Below are 19,950 nucleotides of genomic sequence, written 5' to 3'. Positions count from 1 at the left end.
GAACATATAAAGACAGACATGGCAGCCCACCAAAAATGTGTTTTATTGTTGGTCTCATCATGTTAATGTGTTTCAGCCTAATCCATCATCACGCCGTCACACACACCGCGACCAGCCAAGTTTTTCAACTGCTCGCGACTATGTGGGTTGCTGAGCAAATAAATCAATTACAGCATGGCTGATGAATACAGCATGCTGTAATTGTAACACGTATAAGCCACATCAGTAAGAAGCATCCATCAAACTGACAAGACGTACACACACACTTGCACGCACACATGGCCGGTCTCCTGTCCTGGTGTGTCAAGAGGCCGTTGACCTCCACTGAGCTCCACTTCCTGTGTTCCTCCCACCGGAGTCCCAAGAGGGAAACTTGAAGCTGACAGCAACCTTCATCCCTGTCTTTTAACCATCCTCCTCCTCCTCCTATCAATGTCCTCCTCCCTTATTTCCTCCTCCACCATCATAACATGCCCTTTCAGATCATCCCAGATTTTTGCAGTCTGAGGCGATACACAGGAGATGTGATTTATTTCAAAGGATATCAGTAGTGAAGCCTCTTATAATCTCCCTCACATGTACAAACTCTACCTACAAACTGGCAGAGTGACACTGTAATGTGAGTGAGGCCCTTAATGCATAGTGGCAGCACCATCTAAGGAAAGCATCACACTGTGCCCCCGCTCTCAGGACCCCTGCACTGTCTGGGTGGAAGACTTGGGGAGGTAGTAGGGATTTCTTGGCGTGTTATTATGAATATCCTGTCTTTGCAGCCCATTCCTGCCTGTGAATGCACAAATAAATCACAGTGACACTGGATGGAAAACCATAACAGTGAGCACCCCCCCCCTGGAAGTAGACCCCTTGCTAAAGTACATAATCTTCAGTGTAAGGTGATCCAGGCCCAGGCCTGCCTCTGGATCCTGTCTCGGGGTTTCTTCCAGTGCTGCCGTGCTGATTTTGGCAGCAACTACCATAGCGAACTGGGGTCGTATGTGGGCCTGCCCGCACCCCTCGCCTGGCAGGTAGCTGCTGGGTCAGTCAGGCACCAACACATAGGGAGTGGCCAAAGAGAAGGCTGGACAGGAATGGAGTTTAGGATGCTTTAGGTCAGTGTGGCATGCAGACTCAATGTGGAGTAGTGACTGCATACTGGAGGTTGCATGTAGACATCATCCACCATTTTCAAGACACATTTCAGAGGCCTGTTCAGAGTGGCTAATGTTTTTTTTTTTGCCTCTGCACCAGAAAATAGCCATGACTGGAAACATTCTGCTTTTCAGTTGTCTGTCCATTCATCCCATTCTATAAATGCGACAACACTTTGAGGGAATTTATTGCAATTTGGCACAAACGTCCACATGGAGTCAATGATGAACTGATTTTATTTTGATGATAAAAGGTCAAGGTCACTGTGTCCTCGTTTTTCTCATTCTTGTGAGCGCAATATCTAAAGAACACCTTTTGGGGACTTCTTTCAGTTTGGCACAAATGTCCACTTGGAGCCAAGAATGAACTGAGTAGAATTTAATGAAAGAGGGGCATCCAGTAGCTTGCCTGGTGGACCGCATGAACAAAGTCTGTAGCTGTGTCCCCTATCGCGGATATAGTGCACTATATAGTGTGTTCGCCAATTTGTAGTGGTGTCCGAATTCTCTGCTGTTAATTTCATCCACTATAGAGTGCACTATAAAATGCCCACAAAGCACAGCAAATTTGAGCATACATACGATGTAGACTACATTCAACCCACGTGTACCACAATGCAATGCGGTCGTGTATTTCCAGGGGAAAGAAATTCCAACATAATGTCCGAAATCTCATTTGGTTATTCCCTATATAGTGCACTATTTAATACACACTACATAGTGAATAGTGAGTGAGTGACTGAGGGGACAGTTTCAAACACAGCTCATGTCCTTGCTGCAGCATCCATGCATGCATGTCTTCCTGCATGTCAACCCCTCTCTCCTTTGCTTTCATGCTACACCTGTCAAACACCTGACAAAACAAAGGCGAAAGAAAAAAGCCCAGAAAAATAATCTTAGTAAAAAAAAAAAATTCCCACAAATGTCTAATATAAAAAAATGTTGAAGTGATGACATTTAATATCCATAACGTTAAATGCCACTGCAAAAACACTTTTCTGGCCATTACTCAATGTCATAATTCAGCAGGCGAAGGGGAGACATCTTGGTGGATTTTGAATTAGTGACACTAATCTTGGGCGTCCACACTGAGACTGTGCTGATTGCATAAATCTTCTTTACTGCCGGGTTGAAGATGTGTGTAAAGCATGGATGTAAACTGTAACTGCAGCTTGAAAGACTTCCCTCTGTAAGCAGAGGCATACAAATGTAAGGTCATCATTCCATTTTAACTTGCAGCAGAGTGAATTAAGGCGTGTTTTAATGGATCTTTATGTGCTATATAATGTCCAGTCTATTTTCAGTTCTTTGTTTATTGTTACTTATCACACTCTGGGTACACAAGCTGTCAACAACAGCAGCCAGCAGTCACAGTTATGATTTCCACACTGACAGTTTGCAGGCGGAAGCCAAGAGCGGCTGTCCAAATCCTCTCCAAACCTTTCTATCATCCATGTTTTCTTAATGAAGAGCTAATCAGCTGTGAAACATTTGCAAATTGGTACTAATTATGACATATATGAATTTTAATGAGGGCTTACAAAGCTAGAAGAGTAAATACTGCATGTCAACCAATAAATAACCTTACATCAGCTGACGACAATTAAACAACTGATATACACATCCTATCATATCTGTTGTTACGTACAAGGCTTTTGATTTGTTACAATAGCTGTTATAAATTGATCAATTCACCACTCACACTCACTCGAAATCCACAAACACTGCAACAATTCTGTGGTTGTATACTTAAGTTGATTTCTTGTTTATTTCACAATGTCAGACTGTTTTCATTTTATTACACAATATAAACTGTGTCACTTGTAATGGATCAGTATAGAGCCAATATTCTAGAGATATTATTTGCAAATGTGTGTAAACATTTGTGAAACTACATCTCACTCTGTGTGCACACAAATCTCTAAATATGCATGATATGTGAACATATGTAAAAGGCTGAAACGTGCCACACAAACAAATGTAAAAGGCCTTCTATTGATGAGGGAAAAGTCTTCAGGAGAGAAGTTCAGTTCTGCCTGAGTTACAGCCTTCGAATGTTTGAGGCTGTGCATGCTTTCATATCTTATATTTAGATATTTTTGCACATTTTCACTAAGAACACCTGAGGCTGCCATACATAAGGAGACTTTGAAAGAACTTTGAAAAGACTAAAGTGTCACGCAATTTAGAGCAGGTGGAACCAAATGCAGGACACAGCAGACAACCAGAACTCAAACGACTAACTTTTCATTGCAATTCAGAGCAGCAACACAGGAAACCCAAAATCACGCAAACAAATCAAGATCCCAACAAAGACTGAACTGAAAACCAGGACTTAAATACAAACTAGTCTGACGAGGGGATGAAGTGCAGGTGGAGAAAAAGGGCGGAGAAGCTAAGGTGTGGAGAATGAGGTGATAAAGCAGATTAACAGGCAGGGAGCTGATTGGCTGGGAAAAACTGAGGAGCAGGGAAGGACTAACAGGGGCAGGTGTGTTTATGGGTAAATGAGGGAAAAGCAGCACAGGAACACAGGAGGGTAAAAAAACACAGTAAACTTGAAACCACAAAACCGAAAAACACAATCTTCTCACAATAAGCAAAAAAAGTGAAACAAAGACAAAACAACCAATAAAGGCAACTAAAATCAGTCTTAAAGTCTAAAGTAGAAAGGATTAGTATTCCATTCCAAATGCCCCCATTTTTGAGATCATTTCCCAAAAATGAAACTATCGCACCAAACTTCCTGTAAGAAATATGATGTTCAAATTTACATGTCCACAAAATAACAATAAAAACTCAATTTAAACAGCATCATATGTTGACAGTATTCTTGTGAATTTTTAAACTTACTTTATATTTTGGATTTTGTCACAACAAGTCCCCACCAGCTTCTAATGATTAGCTGTGCTTTTTTAGTGGGAGGTGACTGTGGGAATGAGAGGTGAACCGTTTCAAAAATTAAGATTTCTCATTAAAATAAGTGCCAGTCGGTAGATCAGATAAACATTATAAATGCAGACTCGAGTTCACTTCACAACTCCATCTCTTTCTCGTCTTTTTCCAGTCAACTGAAACTTATACAAGTTCTTGCATCTCCCCAGAGTTCCCTCCATGTTTACTGTCTACCTGATTTGTTACGTATTTTTGTGAGCCACGGCGAAAAACTTACAATAACTGACTTCAGACAGCTCAGAGTGAATTTTATGACCACATTACACCTTAAAACTCTCATGATTTTATTCCAGCATTGGAAATGTACAAATATAAATACAGAGATTCACGTTCACAATTTTGAGTACTTATGTACAGATCGGGATACAGTCTCCCTTGTAAATAATGTTGCTACGATATGGACCCCATAGCCAGTAAGGTTGTATTCTGAATCTTAAACATATTAAGTCAAAAAATATAATAAACTGAAATTGTATGCAGGTTCATTTTACCGGCACTCCTCATTTTTGTAACATCAGCAAAGACACCGCCATAACATACGCAATTATTACAGTGCTCAGTCCCTCATGCAGCCAAACTACTTTACACAGAGTTCCCCAACCTCAAAGTTAAATAATTAGACAGAATTAATTTTATGCAGAAACGAATTCATGTAAACTAAAGCTTAATGTTACCCTGTACAGTTTTCTTGTAAGCAAACAAATGTTATGTTTACAGTCAGCGTTTCTCATAAAAACCTATCATGTGTATCCTTGAGACCACGGAAACATTTGCAGGGCTGATTTTTCTTTGTTTGAATCCTGTATTGTTTGGATCCATGTTTATTTTCTACCAGTCATCTTCTTCTCTGCCTTTGCTTGCACATTGCTGTGCATCCTGGCACACTGCTGCCACCCATATGTCTTTGCTGTGTTTACACTGAAGACAATGGAGGTGTGAGGCGAGATGTGTATCAACTGTTTCAGCTGTGTCAGTGCATTTTGGAGCCACATGTTTATAGAGAAAACTGTGTTAAGAGTTTTGAAAATGCAAACCTGTAGGCCCTACAGAGAAACGTGTGTCACACAGATGGTCCTGTTCGGTGTTATAGTTTAAAAGTGGCTGTGAAAGGAATCCTCCTGGCTTCAGCAAGTCTTGAGAAGACAGAAAAATATTCCTCTGAATGAAATAAAGATGGAAAAGGCAGACACCTCATCAGGTTTCATGGACAGAGGGCAGCATGAGGCCAACAACATGTCAGTCTGAGGAGACGAGAGAGAGACAAAGATTATGTCAACAACTGGTGAACCAATGGAGCGCTCTGTGAAACAAGGGGCTGATAGAAGGACCTGAATATAAATCGACATGTTTCAAATCACAGACTTGATGTAGCGCGAGTGAAGTAAAGTGCACAGAGAGGACATGAAGAAGGAGAGAGGACGAGAGGGAGCTTGCTTGTGTCATGGATCGCTCTCACTAATAAACCCTGACTGACACTAAAAGGCTGTACCCAATTACTGGATGGTATCCCGGCCCTCACACACACACACACACACACACACTGACAAGTCAGATTCCAGTGAGGGTAATGCTCTGTTTTAGAGGCCGTATCATGTTGACCGGGCATGTTGCCGCTCTGACCAACATACTTTCACATCCCAAAACAAAAACACACGGGTCAACTCTCCCCCACCCTCCTCTGCTTGTCCAGAGGCCCCGTCCCCCCCGTCCTGTCCATCACTAACACCCAGGGGAGAGCTGCTGAGGCTGCTGCATTTCTGACTGACAGACGGCCTGTCCATGTATGTGCATGTGTAGCGTGTTGTAGTGAGATCACTTGGCTTTCACTGCACTGTGGATCTTTGATACGGATTTGTTTTTCTGCTATTTGCTACTATCCTTATTCTGTCTCTGGCTGTCATGTCTTTATCTTTCCTGTTTCTCTGTATGTATTCTTGTGAGAGCTCTCAGTTGTTCTGTTTTGGCTTGTTTTAATGTGCAAAATTTATGCTTTATCATTGACATTAGGGTTTCAGGTACTATACAAAGATGTGTATGCGTGTTCGGGAAGTATCCAGACGTTTCTTCCTCTCCAAAACAAACGCACCCAGTGATTAAAACCGGTAAAAACACTGATTAAAGCAGTCTAACATTACAAATCAGTGTTTCTCCAACACAGTCTGGCATGTCTGAGACGGGCTGCTGGCCCAGCACCTGCTAACGTGGGCTCACCTTTTTTTTCTCATAATTTAAGATCCAGACATTCAGGAGGTTTGTACCAGAAGCAGAATTATCCACAGAGGTCTCCTCCTCTCCAAGACATACTGATCCTTAGTTTAAATCAGTAAAAACACTGAATAAAGCGGTTTCACATTACAAATCAGTGTCTGTCTGATGCTGTTTGGCATGTCAAAGATGGGTCTTAAGCCTAACACCTGCTAATATGTCCTCACTTTATTTCTCTGACAACTCCAGACGTATGGGAGGTTTTAATTGACCGCGGAGGTTTCTTCTTCGCCAAAACATATAGACCTGGTGATTTAAACCGGTAAAATACTGAATAAAGCAGTTTTACGTTAAAAAAGTCTGTGTTTTTCCATGGGCCACCATAGATGGGGGCCCATGCGAAAATGTAAAAATGCAAAGGGTAATATCTAGAGCCGGAGTCTAGTTTGTATGTTCTGACCCACTGTAGAAATGGTGGTGCAACATATCTCCATACATGAGGACCCAATGCTCCCAATGTAGATTCAATATAAACAGCTCATTCATACACAAAAACACTCGCACTCACAACTTTTTTTGGGTGATTATACACTAAAGAAAACATACTTGTTATATTACATTGCATTTCTGCCAGTATATCCCCCGAAATCCCACACACATGGAGCTTTAAGGTGACAGCCAAGTGTAATGCTGTAAATCCAGAGCGAAACAAAGGAGATGAGAGGCAGCTTAAGGCTATTTTTTCTGTTGTCCTGCAATGAAGGCGTCAAAGAGCAAAGTTCTCACGCACAGTCTCACACATGCATCACACAGATAGCATTCAGCTCAAAGAACTGCTGCACGTGAGTACAGCCTCACCGAGCAGCTGACATGGCTGAAGACTCTTGTTAACTCATCTGCACAGATTGTTGAATGCATCTCCTCTTTTAAACTGTTTTTAAATCTGTAATATAAAAAAAGTCCACTGTTTTGGTACTTGTTGGACTAACACACATCCCTCACTAACCAATCAATTAAAGATATTAATAACAGTCTAACAGTGTAGACAATGTTGCTAAACTGGAGAGAACAGAGTCTGTTTTATATCTAAATATTGCTTGCGCTAACTTCTGATCAATACTGGATTTAGCAATAATTATCAGTTGTACTACAAATACTCTAAAACAAATTTATATTTGGACTGCCATGAAATTGATTTTGGTTGCTTAAGATGATTCAGCAAAAGTGTAATGACATGTCATTGGCAGCGTTCTTATGTACGATAACATGAGGCCGGACATTGCTGTGACACTAATACAATTAAAATAAAAGAAACTTAATTTCATGTGGATCTGTCACGGCTGATAACCGATACTCTTTCTGTGGCTTTTAGGGCAGACTTGCATCTGCAATGCATTATCCCAACTGAAATGACTGATTGATGGATTCATTGACTGATTGACTGACTGAACAAGTGACGTCTCAGTGTTCATTCTCCTGTCTCCACCTCAGCTCCATGCCCGGACTTATCCATCCCTCTCAGCACTCTCAGCTACAAGCTGCAGATTAAAGCTGCTCTCATCTGGATCTCATCAGTTTAGGCCGGCCTCGCCGTTTTATAGGTTATTTTTCATTCAGGAGGAGGAGGGAGGGATCTCAGAGTGATTTAGGGTTACACTGCATGGAGGCTGGAGGAGAATAAAAGCAACTTGTTGTCTTGAGGGGGCCATGAATGAGGCAGCACGCTAGCTTTCCTCTGGTAACAGCATGCAGTTTGTAGGACAGGATTCGTACATTCTTCCCCCTTTTTCCTCAAGCATCTATATGTGTATGTGTATATGTGTATGTGTGTGTGTGTGTGTGTCTGTGATATTTGTTGCGTGGCTACACAGTCTCTGAGCCATTTCCTCTCTGTTTTTCCAACTGTAATGTCTGTAACATGTGGTGGATTGTTGCGGGATGGCTGGATGAGTGTCATTGCCAAACACCATAAATCAATTGGGGAAGACATTGTTTCCCAATATTCATTGCACAATGTTGTATTTCCAAATTACTGCATCTGCTGAACCGTTACGAGCTTACATCACAAGAGCAGAGGCTGTAAAGGACTCAAAAACGTGAGTTTCAGTAATAGTTTTTACTTGTGTATTTGGTCACGGTTCAAGTGCCGGTTAGGGAGCAAAAGGAGAAATAAGCCAAATCAGAATCAGCATCTGCAGCAATGCTTCCACATGTATTCATATGTATCATTGAACAGAAAATGTTTGTAGAATTGTAAACCTCAGATTTTTTTCTTTTTTTTCTTTTTTTTTCAGGAGGAAATGCTGTGATGGATTCAGGTTTGTGATGGGCCACTGCATACCTGAAAGTAGGTAAACCATAGCTACACACTCTCTAAAATTAGCACATGAACTCCCACACCTGATTCACATTCTCCAAATCTGATATCATTTCTACACTACAGCAGTTTCTAGATCAAAACAGGCTGCAAGCCTGATGGAGACCAAATTCTTCTATGTGCACCTCCTCCAAAGAAGCCCAGATATTTTAATGCACATATTATGTTTGACTTTTGTCATTTTGGAGTGATTATATTTAAGGGGTCGTTTCAGATAACTTGCACATTAGAGCCAACCAAAAAGGAAAGTGCCCACAGGATTGGCACAGAGGACTGACACATTTCGTTGTCATTATACATACAAAAAGATAATTGTGAAAATTGGACTTACATAATAATGATCACACTACTTGTGAATAGTATTGACAAACATGTTTATTAAATAGCGTCAATACACAAAATACTGTAGAGTGCTTCCACAGAATAACAGTGATTCACATCGTCCACTAGAGAACACTGTTCCTCCATGAACACAACAGCCTCTTAAAGATGGATGTGCCCTAAGACTCATATTTTGTATTATGCACATAGACATACAATACATAATACAGTACATAATTGTCATATGATCTATCAACAATTTAGTATTAAAAGTTCTGAACTGTTCCATGTTCCATGGAGTTACTGAAATGAAATGAAAACTGCCACAGAGCACAATATAATAATGGTGAAAAGGCATCAGTAATTATCTCATATTTTTTAAATATAAAAAAATGAAGTGTGCTGTTTATATCTACATCTGGAACGGGTCCTCTTCAGTGGAGTCTACCATGCTGTAGTAAGAGACATTTTTATGTCCATTTCCTGTAGGCCACCATAGTTATCTTATGCAAACCTCACTGCTAGTTGCCACTAAATCCTATACGCTGGACCTTTAAGGCAAAAAAGTCCTGGAAGCAGGTAAAAGCCGTTCCTGTGAGTTTGGTGATTAAATCAGGCTTTTTTCACAGCAGACCCAATTTTCTGTGTGAAACATACACACTATAGTACCCTCAAAAGTTAGTGTCCATGGGTGTAGACTAATTTCTGCTTATAATCCCACAATGCATTGGGTTTCATTTATAGATGCAAAAATTTACTGCTTAGAGTAATGTACTTAATGTTAATACAGTAGGGAGTAGCTAATGAAGCAACATGGAAGTGATATTGGACACAGCTTTTTCACTGTGTGCACAGTTGTTACTTATAACATTAACAATGGCTCCATTCTATTTAAGGATCCCATTGACCGTGAGCCAAGCCTTCATTCATGTTATTATTTACACGTTATTATTTTTCTGGCTGTGATATTTCACAGAGCTGTCTGTGTGCTGACTGTGAAAGATGTACTGGTCAGCTCCTAGTGGTGGATGTGGAACTTTATGAATGTAGGGATGTGGTGATAAAGACTGATAGCTCTCCTGCATGATTCCAGTAATGTTGGTTTTGATGCCCAAAATTACTCGCTCAGTCTGTGTACTCTCCTCCTACTTCTCTGTAGGTGTAGATGTGTGTGCGGCATCGCCCTGCGAGCAGCAGTGTACTGATAACTTTGGACGAGTTGTCTGCACATGTTACCCCGGCTATCGCTTTGACCGAGAGAGACACCGCAACCACAAGTCTCCTTACTGTCTGGGTCAGTTCACTCCCTTCTCATGAGTTTAATACTTTACACTTTCATCTCTGTAATGGGAGGTTGTTTTTTTGTACATTTTAAGCAAACACTGACCCACATGCATATTAAAAGAGGTTCTTCAAACAAATAACCTTCTTAATGCTTCTTTAAACAGCTGTAAAATGCTGGAAGTTACTTTTTGGATTTCTAACTGGAAAAACAGCTCCTCCCTGTTTTTGAGATTGTTTAAAATAATGTTATTTCATTTGTGATATTTTTTTTTCCTCCCCCCAACACACATACACACACACACACATATGCAGACATTGATGAGTGTGAGCACCCAGGCAGCAGCATGTGTGACCATGAGTGTGTGAACACAGTTGGCAGCTTCCTGTGTCGCTGTCGCAGTGGCTATATACTCGCACCGGACCAGCGCTCCTGTATTCCTGTACACAACTGTGAGTTTATATGTTACAATTTAGCTTTACAGCCTTTGATATTTTAGGAACTTTTATACATTTTCTGCCCACATCATGTTTTGTTTTGTTTTTCTCAGTAGTTTTTACAATCTAATATTCAGTCGGCTTTAAAAAAAAAAAAAAAAAAAGAATAAATGTTTTCTGTTCCCTGACACCAATCCAGTGTTCAGTAAGCTCTTTGGTTTGTTTTGAATTTTTTGTTTTTTGTAATGCAGGACAAAGAGTGAAGGCTAATATAACTTATGTCTAAGTCTTCACCATGCCCTTATGCCCTTAAAAAGTTTATACCTTTAATAATAATCTAAACTTTAAAAATAACAAATTTGTTTAGTTTTCTTTACAGAAAATAATGAAATGCTGAGATGTCAACCTATTGTATACATATATTTCAGTTTTAGTACACCCCTTAAAATCAAGAAGTCTCCATAACACTTTGTGAAGCTTTAGCACCCCCCAGTGGGGGTCAGTGCATTAGTACTAGGGTTCATTAATTATTTGTTCAGTTTAACAATAGGTAATGATAGTGATGATCTTAAGATGGTGGTTGCTTTAGAATTTTTACAGTAAGTATTTTACTATTTTACATTCTTGAAATTTACTTTAATTGCATTTGAATGGGATATGATTCTGTTTTGATCAGTACATTGTGACACCAGTAATAGGGATGTTTGGGTTTGATTCCCAGTGTGGTCAGCTATGCTGAAGATGTGTTTTAGAAAAAAATGTAATATATGTCTTTTTCTCGCAGTGAGTTCATCGGGGAAGTCAGACACCCTGATGAGTGCTGGTACCTGCTCGTTCACCTGTCAAGATTTTATGAACATGAAAAACAGTCTGCTGCAACTAAAACTGAGGCTGGGCAACACACAGTCACCCAACCAGGTAACATGTTTATTTAAGAGGCTTTTAGTCCACTTTAAACTCAACCAAATAAAGTATTAATTCTGAACAATAATCAAGAACAGTTGTCATCACTTGGTAATATTTGGTTACTTAATTTTTTGCAGCCAATGTTTCAGCATGTTCAACATGTACAAGACTGGGCAATACATTCAGATTTAAGGGTGACATACATCAAAATTTGGGGAACTACACACCTTACATTGCATTCTCCTCTTAATCCTACTCAGTCTTTTCTGTCTGTGTCTGTAGGTACCCAGCCTGGCCAACAGCAGTGATAAGCCACATCTGGGGAGGGCAGGAAAAAGTCCTGATAGTTCTTGTCTTCCTGGTCTACCTGGCCCTCCAGGAGCTCCCGGGGTCCCAGGTAATATAGACATAACTGGAAGGTTAGAAACTGCAAAAATTACAATGTTGCTTATAGTTGTTTGAATACCAAAAAAAGTAATAGGGTAAAGAGGCAGATGTAGAGGATGCTTTAAATGTAAATATCGAGAGTAAATGGACAAAAAGGGACCTCAAAATAATGTTGATCTCTTAACCCTTTAAAAAGAATTTATTTATTGCCAATATGCTCTGTCATTTTATTTCATGAAATCATACGATAATTTTTTTGACACCATCTAAATACTTTTATCAGTTATAATGGTTTAATGACTTAAATAATACCTTGTAGGTAGGTTGTACAGACTTTAGAGAGCATTTGAAGGTACTCCATTAAAATACATCACAATAAGCAAAAATACCAATGTAGGCATTTCTATTGCAAAGTTCAGAGTTAAAGAGGTGCGCTGAAAAAGAATTGGATAAATGAAAATGCTCTTCTCATAATAATAAATGTACAAAAAATGAAAACGATGTATATCAGATTAGGTCAGTAAAAATTGAGGTACAAGTAAAGTGAAGAGCAGGGTTTTAAATGATCCGTTGAGGAGCTCAGTAGAAAGATATGCTCCATTTCCTTTATACAGCACTTTGTCAATTTAAAATGTTTCTCTTTATTGCTGTATCCATCTGTCCTCACCAGGGCACCCAGGAGAACCAGGGAAGAGAGGGGACCCTGGTGACAGAGGCCCTCCTGGCCCTCGGGGTCCTCGGGGAGACATGGGACCCATGGGTCCAGAGCCTGACCTGAAGCACATGAAAAGAGGTCGCAGGGGGCCAGTGGTAAGAAAAAAAACATTTCATGATGCTGTTATCATGTTTAGTTTTCAGTTTATTTCCCATGGGATCCTTTACTTAAGGACATCCCAGTAGTGTCTCAAGACAGAGGTCATATCCTCAGAGTGTCCAGTGATCCAACGTGTCAGCAGTTCAGACAAATACAGATGTGGTGCCACTGGTTGGATGTAAACAATCAAGTATCTATCTAGTGGGAAGTGATCGTGCGCACGAGCAGCAGCCTGCCATCATCCTCAGTTACCAACTAGTGTTCATTTAAAACCATGTGGTGGGATTTTAGTTTTTTTATGTTAAACCTCTGATCTAACCCTAACCCTAACCCTAACCCTAACTGCCAAATCTGGTAGCAAATTATCTGAGATTTAGCTTTAGAGCTCCTACAGTGTAAATTCTAATTTCAGACAGACTTGGGATGAAAAGTGCCGCTGCAGCTAAAAATCTGCTGCCTTCTTTTATTAGTTTGATAAACCTTTTCATTCATGTGTCTTATCGTTTATACAGGGACCCCCTGGTGCTACAGGAAGAGATGGACTAAAGGTCATTATTACATTTTTATTGTATGAACTCATGCCTTGACATGTGTCTGTGTATGCATATGTGGAGCTACCAGGGCCAGCTCTACCCAATTTGGTGCCCTAGGCGCCCTAACCCTAACCCGCACCTTTGCACCCAATAATGACACATCACGTGCTCACACATAATTTAGGAACATGTCACTGTTTATTTATTTGTAATGTTAATATATATATATATTTTCTAGACAGAAAACACTAAGTGAGGGCGCCAGTGGGCATAGAAAATTATTATTTTATTATTATTTTCCCTCGAGGCCAAGGGGGACTGGCGGCGTGGCGGCGCCCCTCCAGCAGATGGCGCCCTATGCGACCGCCTATATCGCCTATGCCAAGAGCCGGCCCTGGGAGCTACACTGTTGTCTTAGACCCCTATCACTCTGTGAATGGAGTCCATTAAAGCTGCATTATTGCCTTGTTGACTGGGTAACATTCAGGCCCAAATTCAAATGGCCATCAAGTTCAAAAATCTAATTACTTGCAGTTTTTAAAAGTTGTGTGTATTTGGATTGGTTCAATTTGCGCTGTTTCTCATCTACAGGGTGACAGAGGAGCACCAGGTCCCAGAGGTCCACCTGTGAGTCCATTTTAAATTAGTAAATTCATATTTTTTAAAGCCACTGTGTTAATCTTCTCGTTGTGCTTCTAAAATGCCCCAGTAACATTTCCCACATGATTAGTCTTTGAAGGTGCAGTATGTAGTTCAGGAGAAGTATAGCTGATTGTTTAGTGTCATTCTCAGGTCATCAAATGCAGAAGTTGGTGGTTTGGACTGATTATAAATCCAAGGTTGTCGCTCGCCCAGCATTGCTAACTGAACCTTAACTTGGCTCCCATATCTATACATGATGCCCTTATTCTATAATGACACATGTAAATGAAAATGTATACCTGCATGTTTTGTTTTCTTTTGCGGAGACATTTAAAAATGTTTATTATAAAGTGGGTAATATTTTTTTTTTTTTTCTAAAAAAAGGCAAGATGAAATGGCTATATAAACAATGGTTGTGATTATGTTTAAAAAAAGGTGATAAAGGTGTACAAAAATAAGCTCTTAAAAATATAACAAATTACTTTCTTTACGAATCAAAGAAAGTAACACTAAATTTTCAAATACTTGACTAGATAACTAAACACACAAGAGTTAACCCTCCGCCCTCCAAATGTGCACTACAACTAGTTTCTTTGGTCTTCAATCTGGCACACAGTAGCCACGTCGTGGCCCACAAGCACCGATGTTTAGCTTCTTCAGTCCTTATTTACCCAATGATCCTGATGAGCAGATTAATTACAGGTGTGCTGTATCACTCTCTGCAGGGTGGGGAGGTGGGGGAGAGCACACCACCTCTTCACCCATTGCAATTTGCATGATGTATCTGTAATCTAACTTTGTTTTAATGATTGCATTTTAATGCAACTTTTATTCTTTGCTGCCATGTTGGCCAGCTTTTCTTTCCTAGATTAAGAGCTTTCATCTCACTACAATGTAGTTTTAAACTTGTGTCTGGCAGGAAAAGCACAGCTAAATCAAATTTAATAAACACTGATTCTGTTCCATCAAGTGTCCCAGTGAGCCATACCGGTGAGCCAGCATTCAGAATTAATAGAATACAGGTGTTTTTAATCAATTTTGACATAACATGATGTCTGCTGTGAAAAAGGACTGTTGGGCCTCATGCCTCCCAAAAGGAAACCCGGTGAAAAATGACAAGCAGGGCATACTAATCCATTTCTTACTTTCTCCTCTGTCTGCAGGGACCACCCGGCTCCTTCGATTTCCTTTTGCTAATGATGGCCGACATCCGTAATGACATAATTGAACTGCAGGAGAAGGTGTTTGGGGAGCGGCGAGGCATCTCTCTGGACAGTCCTCCTCATTCCAGCGGGGAAATGGATTTTGTCGAGTGGGGCTCTGGACAAGGAGACCTCCTGCTGAGTACCTGACCTCTGACATCCCGCACACAGCTACAGCCACTCAAACTCAGCCAGACAAACACCAAACTTGACTTCTTGTTTCTTCATTGATAAAGGACACTGGTGGTACAATGTGAATAATCCCAAACCACACAGCTGGGAGAAACTGGACAAGGAGCCTTGATTACACTCTGGACACTGCCACAGACAGTAAAACAGAGAGATACAAGGACTGAAAATTGGACTCTTCTAACCGCAGCAAGCGGAGTCTGGCTGCCTTTTCATGTGCTGTGGCTTGAGCGAGGGATATGTGTGCAGGACATAGAGTGAGAATGATGCATCGTGTGCCTTTATGTCTGAGTCTCTAAGCTGTGCCTCTGAGCTCAACCACTTCAAACGAGGAACTTTATCGTCTACATCTCTTCCCGTTCCTGAGTCTGCCCATGGAAGCTCTGCTGCCACTGACAGATTGCCTGCAGGGCGTTGGTACAAAGACCCAAAGACCCGCATTGTGAGCCTCCCCTGCACCTGCCTGCAGTATCCAGACCTCAAGTCTAAGCTCTGCAGCTCTTCTCTACTCTGAGGCATCTTCACGAAAATTCACAATATTCATGAGTATTACAATGCCAATTCTGTACTGTTTGGACAAAAAAGCAGTCATGTCTGGTGTATTTTCCAAACTATTAAATCAAACAACTTCAGTTCAAGTATGATACACAAAAAAACAAACTTGTTTATCAGGTATTTTCCAGAGATGTTAAATTTGTAAGACATGTTTTGGAAGTAAATTTTAAATAAATGGAAGCTGCTTTTTTGTGCTCCTTGGAAATAACACGCAGCATAAAATATTACACTCAGCGGTTGTAAACAATCTGAACTTTACATTGAAAGGTATAGAGAGGCAGAGAATCACTTTTTATGATGACTGTTATAACCCATGTGTTGTCAGGCAAGTTGACTGTGAACATGTTCTCAATAAATAGATGTTTCAGAGTCACATAAACTCATACTCTTACTTGGGAGTTGACCAAAGAGACATAAAGAAGGACGGCTGCTTAAGAGGTTTTTACTGTGAAGCAGCTGTCAACATGGGCTAACTCACTGCTCGATAATTGTTTGTCCTAATCTACATCTGTTTAATATTTTTTTTTATTTTTTATTGAATGGTTTGTCAAATTAAAGTACATGTGCTCTGGTGAAGCATGGCAAAGGTGAGTGCATATTGTGTCATGCAGTTCAGTATTTGAAATAAAAACAGTAAAATAAATAACCATAAATTAACCAATTAAAGATACAGTTTGGCATTTTGAGTGAATATGAGGAATTGCTGTCTTGCAGAGTGTAAGATGAGAATATACCACTCATGTCAGTCCATTAAAAAAAGAAGCTACCACTAGCTGCCGGTTAGTAAAGCTTAACTTATAGACTGAAAACAACAGTTAACAAGGTAGACTCGGGTTTTTGCAGATTAAACAAACACAGCCCTTTGGCCAGAGTCAAATGTTGGCATTGTACGTTTCTGCAAACCACGGGTATGTTACATTTTGCAAGTTTCATACGTATCATATCAACCTTTCTAAAGTGACATAGGCCTTTACAATTTTTTTTTCTTGCCTAAGCCCCACCACATGTTAACCACAGCAATACCCTAATATAAACATATGAAATGTATAATATATGAAATGTACAAATTTAATATATCCATGGCTTGCAGAAACTTATGACAACATTTATTGTTGATACGGGGTTGCAGGTTGACACAAGAGATAGCCAAAAATGCAATTAGCTTTAGAGGGGCTGGTACACAGATTTTTGTTTTCTTTTGGACAGAGCCAGACTAGCTGTTTCAAGTCTTTACGCTATGTTACGCTTAGCTAACCACCTGCAGGAGGTAGTGTCATATTAACAATATATGTAAGCCTTTGTCTGTTGAATAAACTGGAGCTTCTCGCTAGCCTGATTCTATCCAACTGAAACAGAGTCTGTCAACTAGTGACTCCTCTGAATGTTTTTGTGTAGATTAAACAAATAAGATACAATATGTTGAAAAGTTTTCATTCTCTAGCAGAGATGAGAAGATCAATTAACTAACTGCAAAATCTCGCACTTTACCTGTAAGTGCCCAGTACAGTGGTTTTACAGTCATCTGGGCACCAGCTTGTTGACACTTCAGTGACCACACTACAGTTAATTAAACTAAGCTGGAGATATGCATATAACCTTCAGAAATGTCTCTCTTACTCATAATTACCACTAGGTGATATGATGTTTTTATCCCATTTGACTGTTATGTTTTATACAGTGTGATGTGATAGCCCTAAAAAATCTGTTGGAAATGCAGTTCAGTTCACCACTATAAAACAGTGATTGAAGTGATTCTTTGCAGCTGTTCAAAAGACAGGTATATCGATTCAGGAACCTTCATTTAGGATCTGCAGCAGCCTGTATGTGTATATGTCCATGAGAGCACAGTTAAGTGCATTCTCACAGACAGTCTCTTGCTATAGGCTACAGCACTGCTCACATGCACAATGCATATCTGTTATTACAGTGGACAGCTCAAGTAGATTAGCTGGGGCTCTAATGTCTTGATTGAGGGAATTTTTATTTGGTCAAAGCATTAAACCATTAATGCCATTAGCAAGTAAAAAAAATCTAAGAGATTCAGCATTTCAAATCCCACAATTTTCTCCAACTTCTTTATTTCTGCTACTAAATGCATTTTGCTCTGCACCTGCTACCTGAATTCAAGTCTCTCCACCAGCAGAGGGTGCTAAGTGACAGATAATCCTCCTGAAAGTTAGGCCACACCACTGAATCACTAAATCACCAGCCAGGTGAGACAGCTCACGGCTTTGACAGCATTACAAACAGTTCATAATAACCATCCAGAAATATTAATTGTTTCCCAAACACGTAAGTTATGTAAAAGGAGTAAATCATGCTAGAATTTATGTGCGAGGCACATGCCCCTGCTCATTATCCTCAGCACTGTTGAACTGTAGCGTGACTGACTGTCATTATGAAAGGAGTAGGTATCAGAGGTGAGAGGTCAAATGCCGGGGTATAAACAGCTGGAGGGATGATTATAGACCACAGGCTGTTAGAGGGGGCCTGTCTGGACTCGTACCCACCGACGAAGAGAAGGTTGAAAAATAACACGCTGCAGTGTTTGATCTGCTGTGCGAGAGTTCACCCTGTCTGGCCTTTTGCTGTGTTTGATGTTTTGATCCTGAGGAGCAAATCTCAGTAAATTCTGTTGTGCTTTTGTTTGTGTGAGAGAGAAAGGGAGTGAGTGTGTAGCAGAGCTGTGTGTGTGTGTGTCTATGTACAAATAAATGTTTATAGATGAGTACAGAATATTGATTGTGTGTGTATTTTTAATATTGGTTTATGTTTATCCTCATACCTATACCAGTGTGTTTGTGTGTGTGTGTGTGTGTGTGTGTGAGAGACTTGACAGGCTTCTCACCTAACAGCTCCGCCTCCTGCCGTGCGGTCACTGCTCACAGTACAGTCGTTGTCAGGGCAACCAGGGTCAGGAAAAACAACATGAAACAATTTAAGAACCATGTCAGTGAGGGAAAGGCAAAAGAGTGAAAGAGATTATCTCATTTCCTTCACCACTTGTCATGCAACTGGAGGCTTTCCACACAGCCTGTAGGGGACAGCAGAGATGAGGTCAGCAGAGTTCACTTCGCAGCAAAAAGTTCAAATACCAACTGTGACAATATCTCTGTCACCTCAATCGCAGTTAAAGCAGAAATGGGAGAAAAACTGTCCTGATTTCAGTCAACAAAACATTCATTTATCTTACATTTACAACTCACAGTATATCATCATTCATAATTGTCAGCTTATAATATATATATTTTTAAACCTGTATCAATTTTCTTGTGCTGTTTTTAGTTGCCTTTCACAAGCTATTTAGCTATGTGACCCTTTGAAACCAGAGCAAACTGGTTTGATTACTTTTGAAACATGGCAAAAAATCAGTGACTAGCTTGGCAAGAAATGTCAACAAATGACAAGAAATTAGTAAAAGGTGACAAGAAAAAGAAAATTACCTTAAAATTATTTTTTTTTTCTAAGGGCAGGATTGAAAGAGAGTTATGAAAAAATGTCTAGAAAACTACATACATAATTATGATTATATTTAAAATTAAGAAAAAAAATCCAAATTTTTAGTGCTTTTTAAGGTAATTTTCTTTTTTTTTTGTTTTTCACTGTCTTTTGTTTTGCTTATTTTAAATCATTTCTACTCATTTCTTATTACTAATTTTGTTGCCTTCTCCCCAGTTTGCTCAGATTTCCAATAATAAATATCATAGTTTCTTTTTAACATACACCTTTTTCTCATTTAAAGCTTTTCATACAATCTTATATCTGACTATCTATGACATAATAAATCTTACAAGTGTTTTCTCTCGGGCCGAATTCCAAACTCCACCAATGTTGCACTGAGAGGAGACTTATGTAACTATTTGCTGGCATCTTTAGATGACAATAAAGACACAACAGACAAAATTTGGCCAGATGTTTCCAAGCATGAGAGGAATTTCCTCACTGGCGCACTATGACCATTCATAAATACACTTCATGCACGACAGGGCTGTCACTT

The 19,950-nt window shown here is 39.9% G+C and overlaps 1 protein-coding gene across 1 annotated transcript in view; it reads left to right on the top strand.

Annotated features, from left to right (window-relative positions):
* The window catches only part of LOC121941079 (collagen and calcium-binding EGF domain-containing protein 1-like), a 43,248-nt gene extending 24,559 nt beyond the window's left edge, over positions 1-18,689 (top strand). Inside the window, exons 3-11 of the mRNA XM_042483802.2 lie at positions 8,603-8,655; positions 10,166-10,300; positions 10,603-10,740; positions 11,510-11,643; positions 11,914-12,028; positions 12,689-12,828; positions 13,345-13,380; positions 13,957-13,992; positions 15,171-18,689. Of these exons, the coding sequence (XP_042339736.1) occupies positions 8,603-8,655; positions 10,166-10,300; positions 10,603-10,740; positions 11,510-11,643; positions 11,914-12,028; positions 12,689-12,828; positions 13,345-13,380; positions 13,957-13,992; positions 15,171-15,359 (976 nt within the window). The 3' untranslated portion in view covers positions 15,360-18,689. The remainder of the gene's footprint in view (positions 1-8,602; positions 8,656-10,165; positions 10,301-10,602; positions 10,741-11,509; positions 11,644-11,913; positions 12,029-12,688; positions 12,829-13,344; positions 13,381-13,956; positions 13,993-15,170) is intronic.
* The last annotated feature ends 1,261 nt before the right edge of the window (positions 18,690-19,950 follow it).

Source organism: Plectropomus leopardus, chromosome 1 (assembly GCF_026936395.1).
Source record: "Plectropomus leopardus strain MGB_pleo_1.0 chromosome 1, ASM2693639v1, whole genome shotgun sequence".
Lineage (NCBI taxonomy): Eukaryota > Metazoa > Chordata > Actinopteri > Perciformes > Serranidae > Plectropomus > Plectropomus leopardus.
This window is presented reverse-complemented; position numbering and strand designations above follow the sequence as displayed.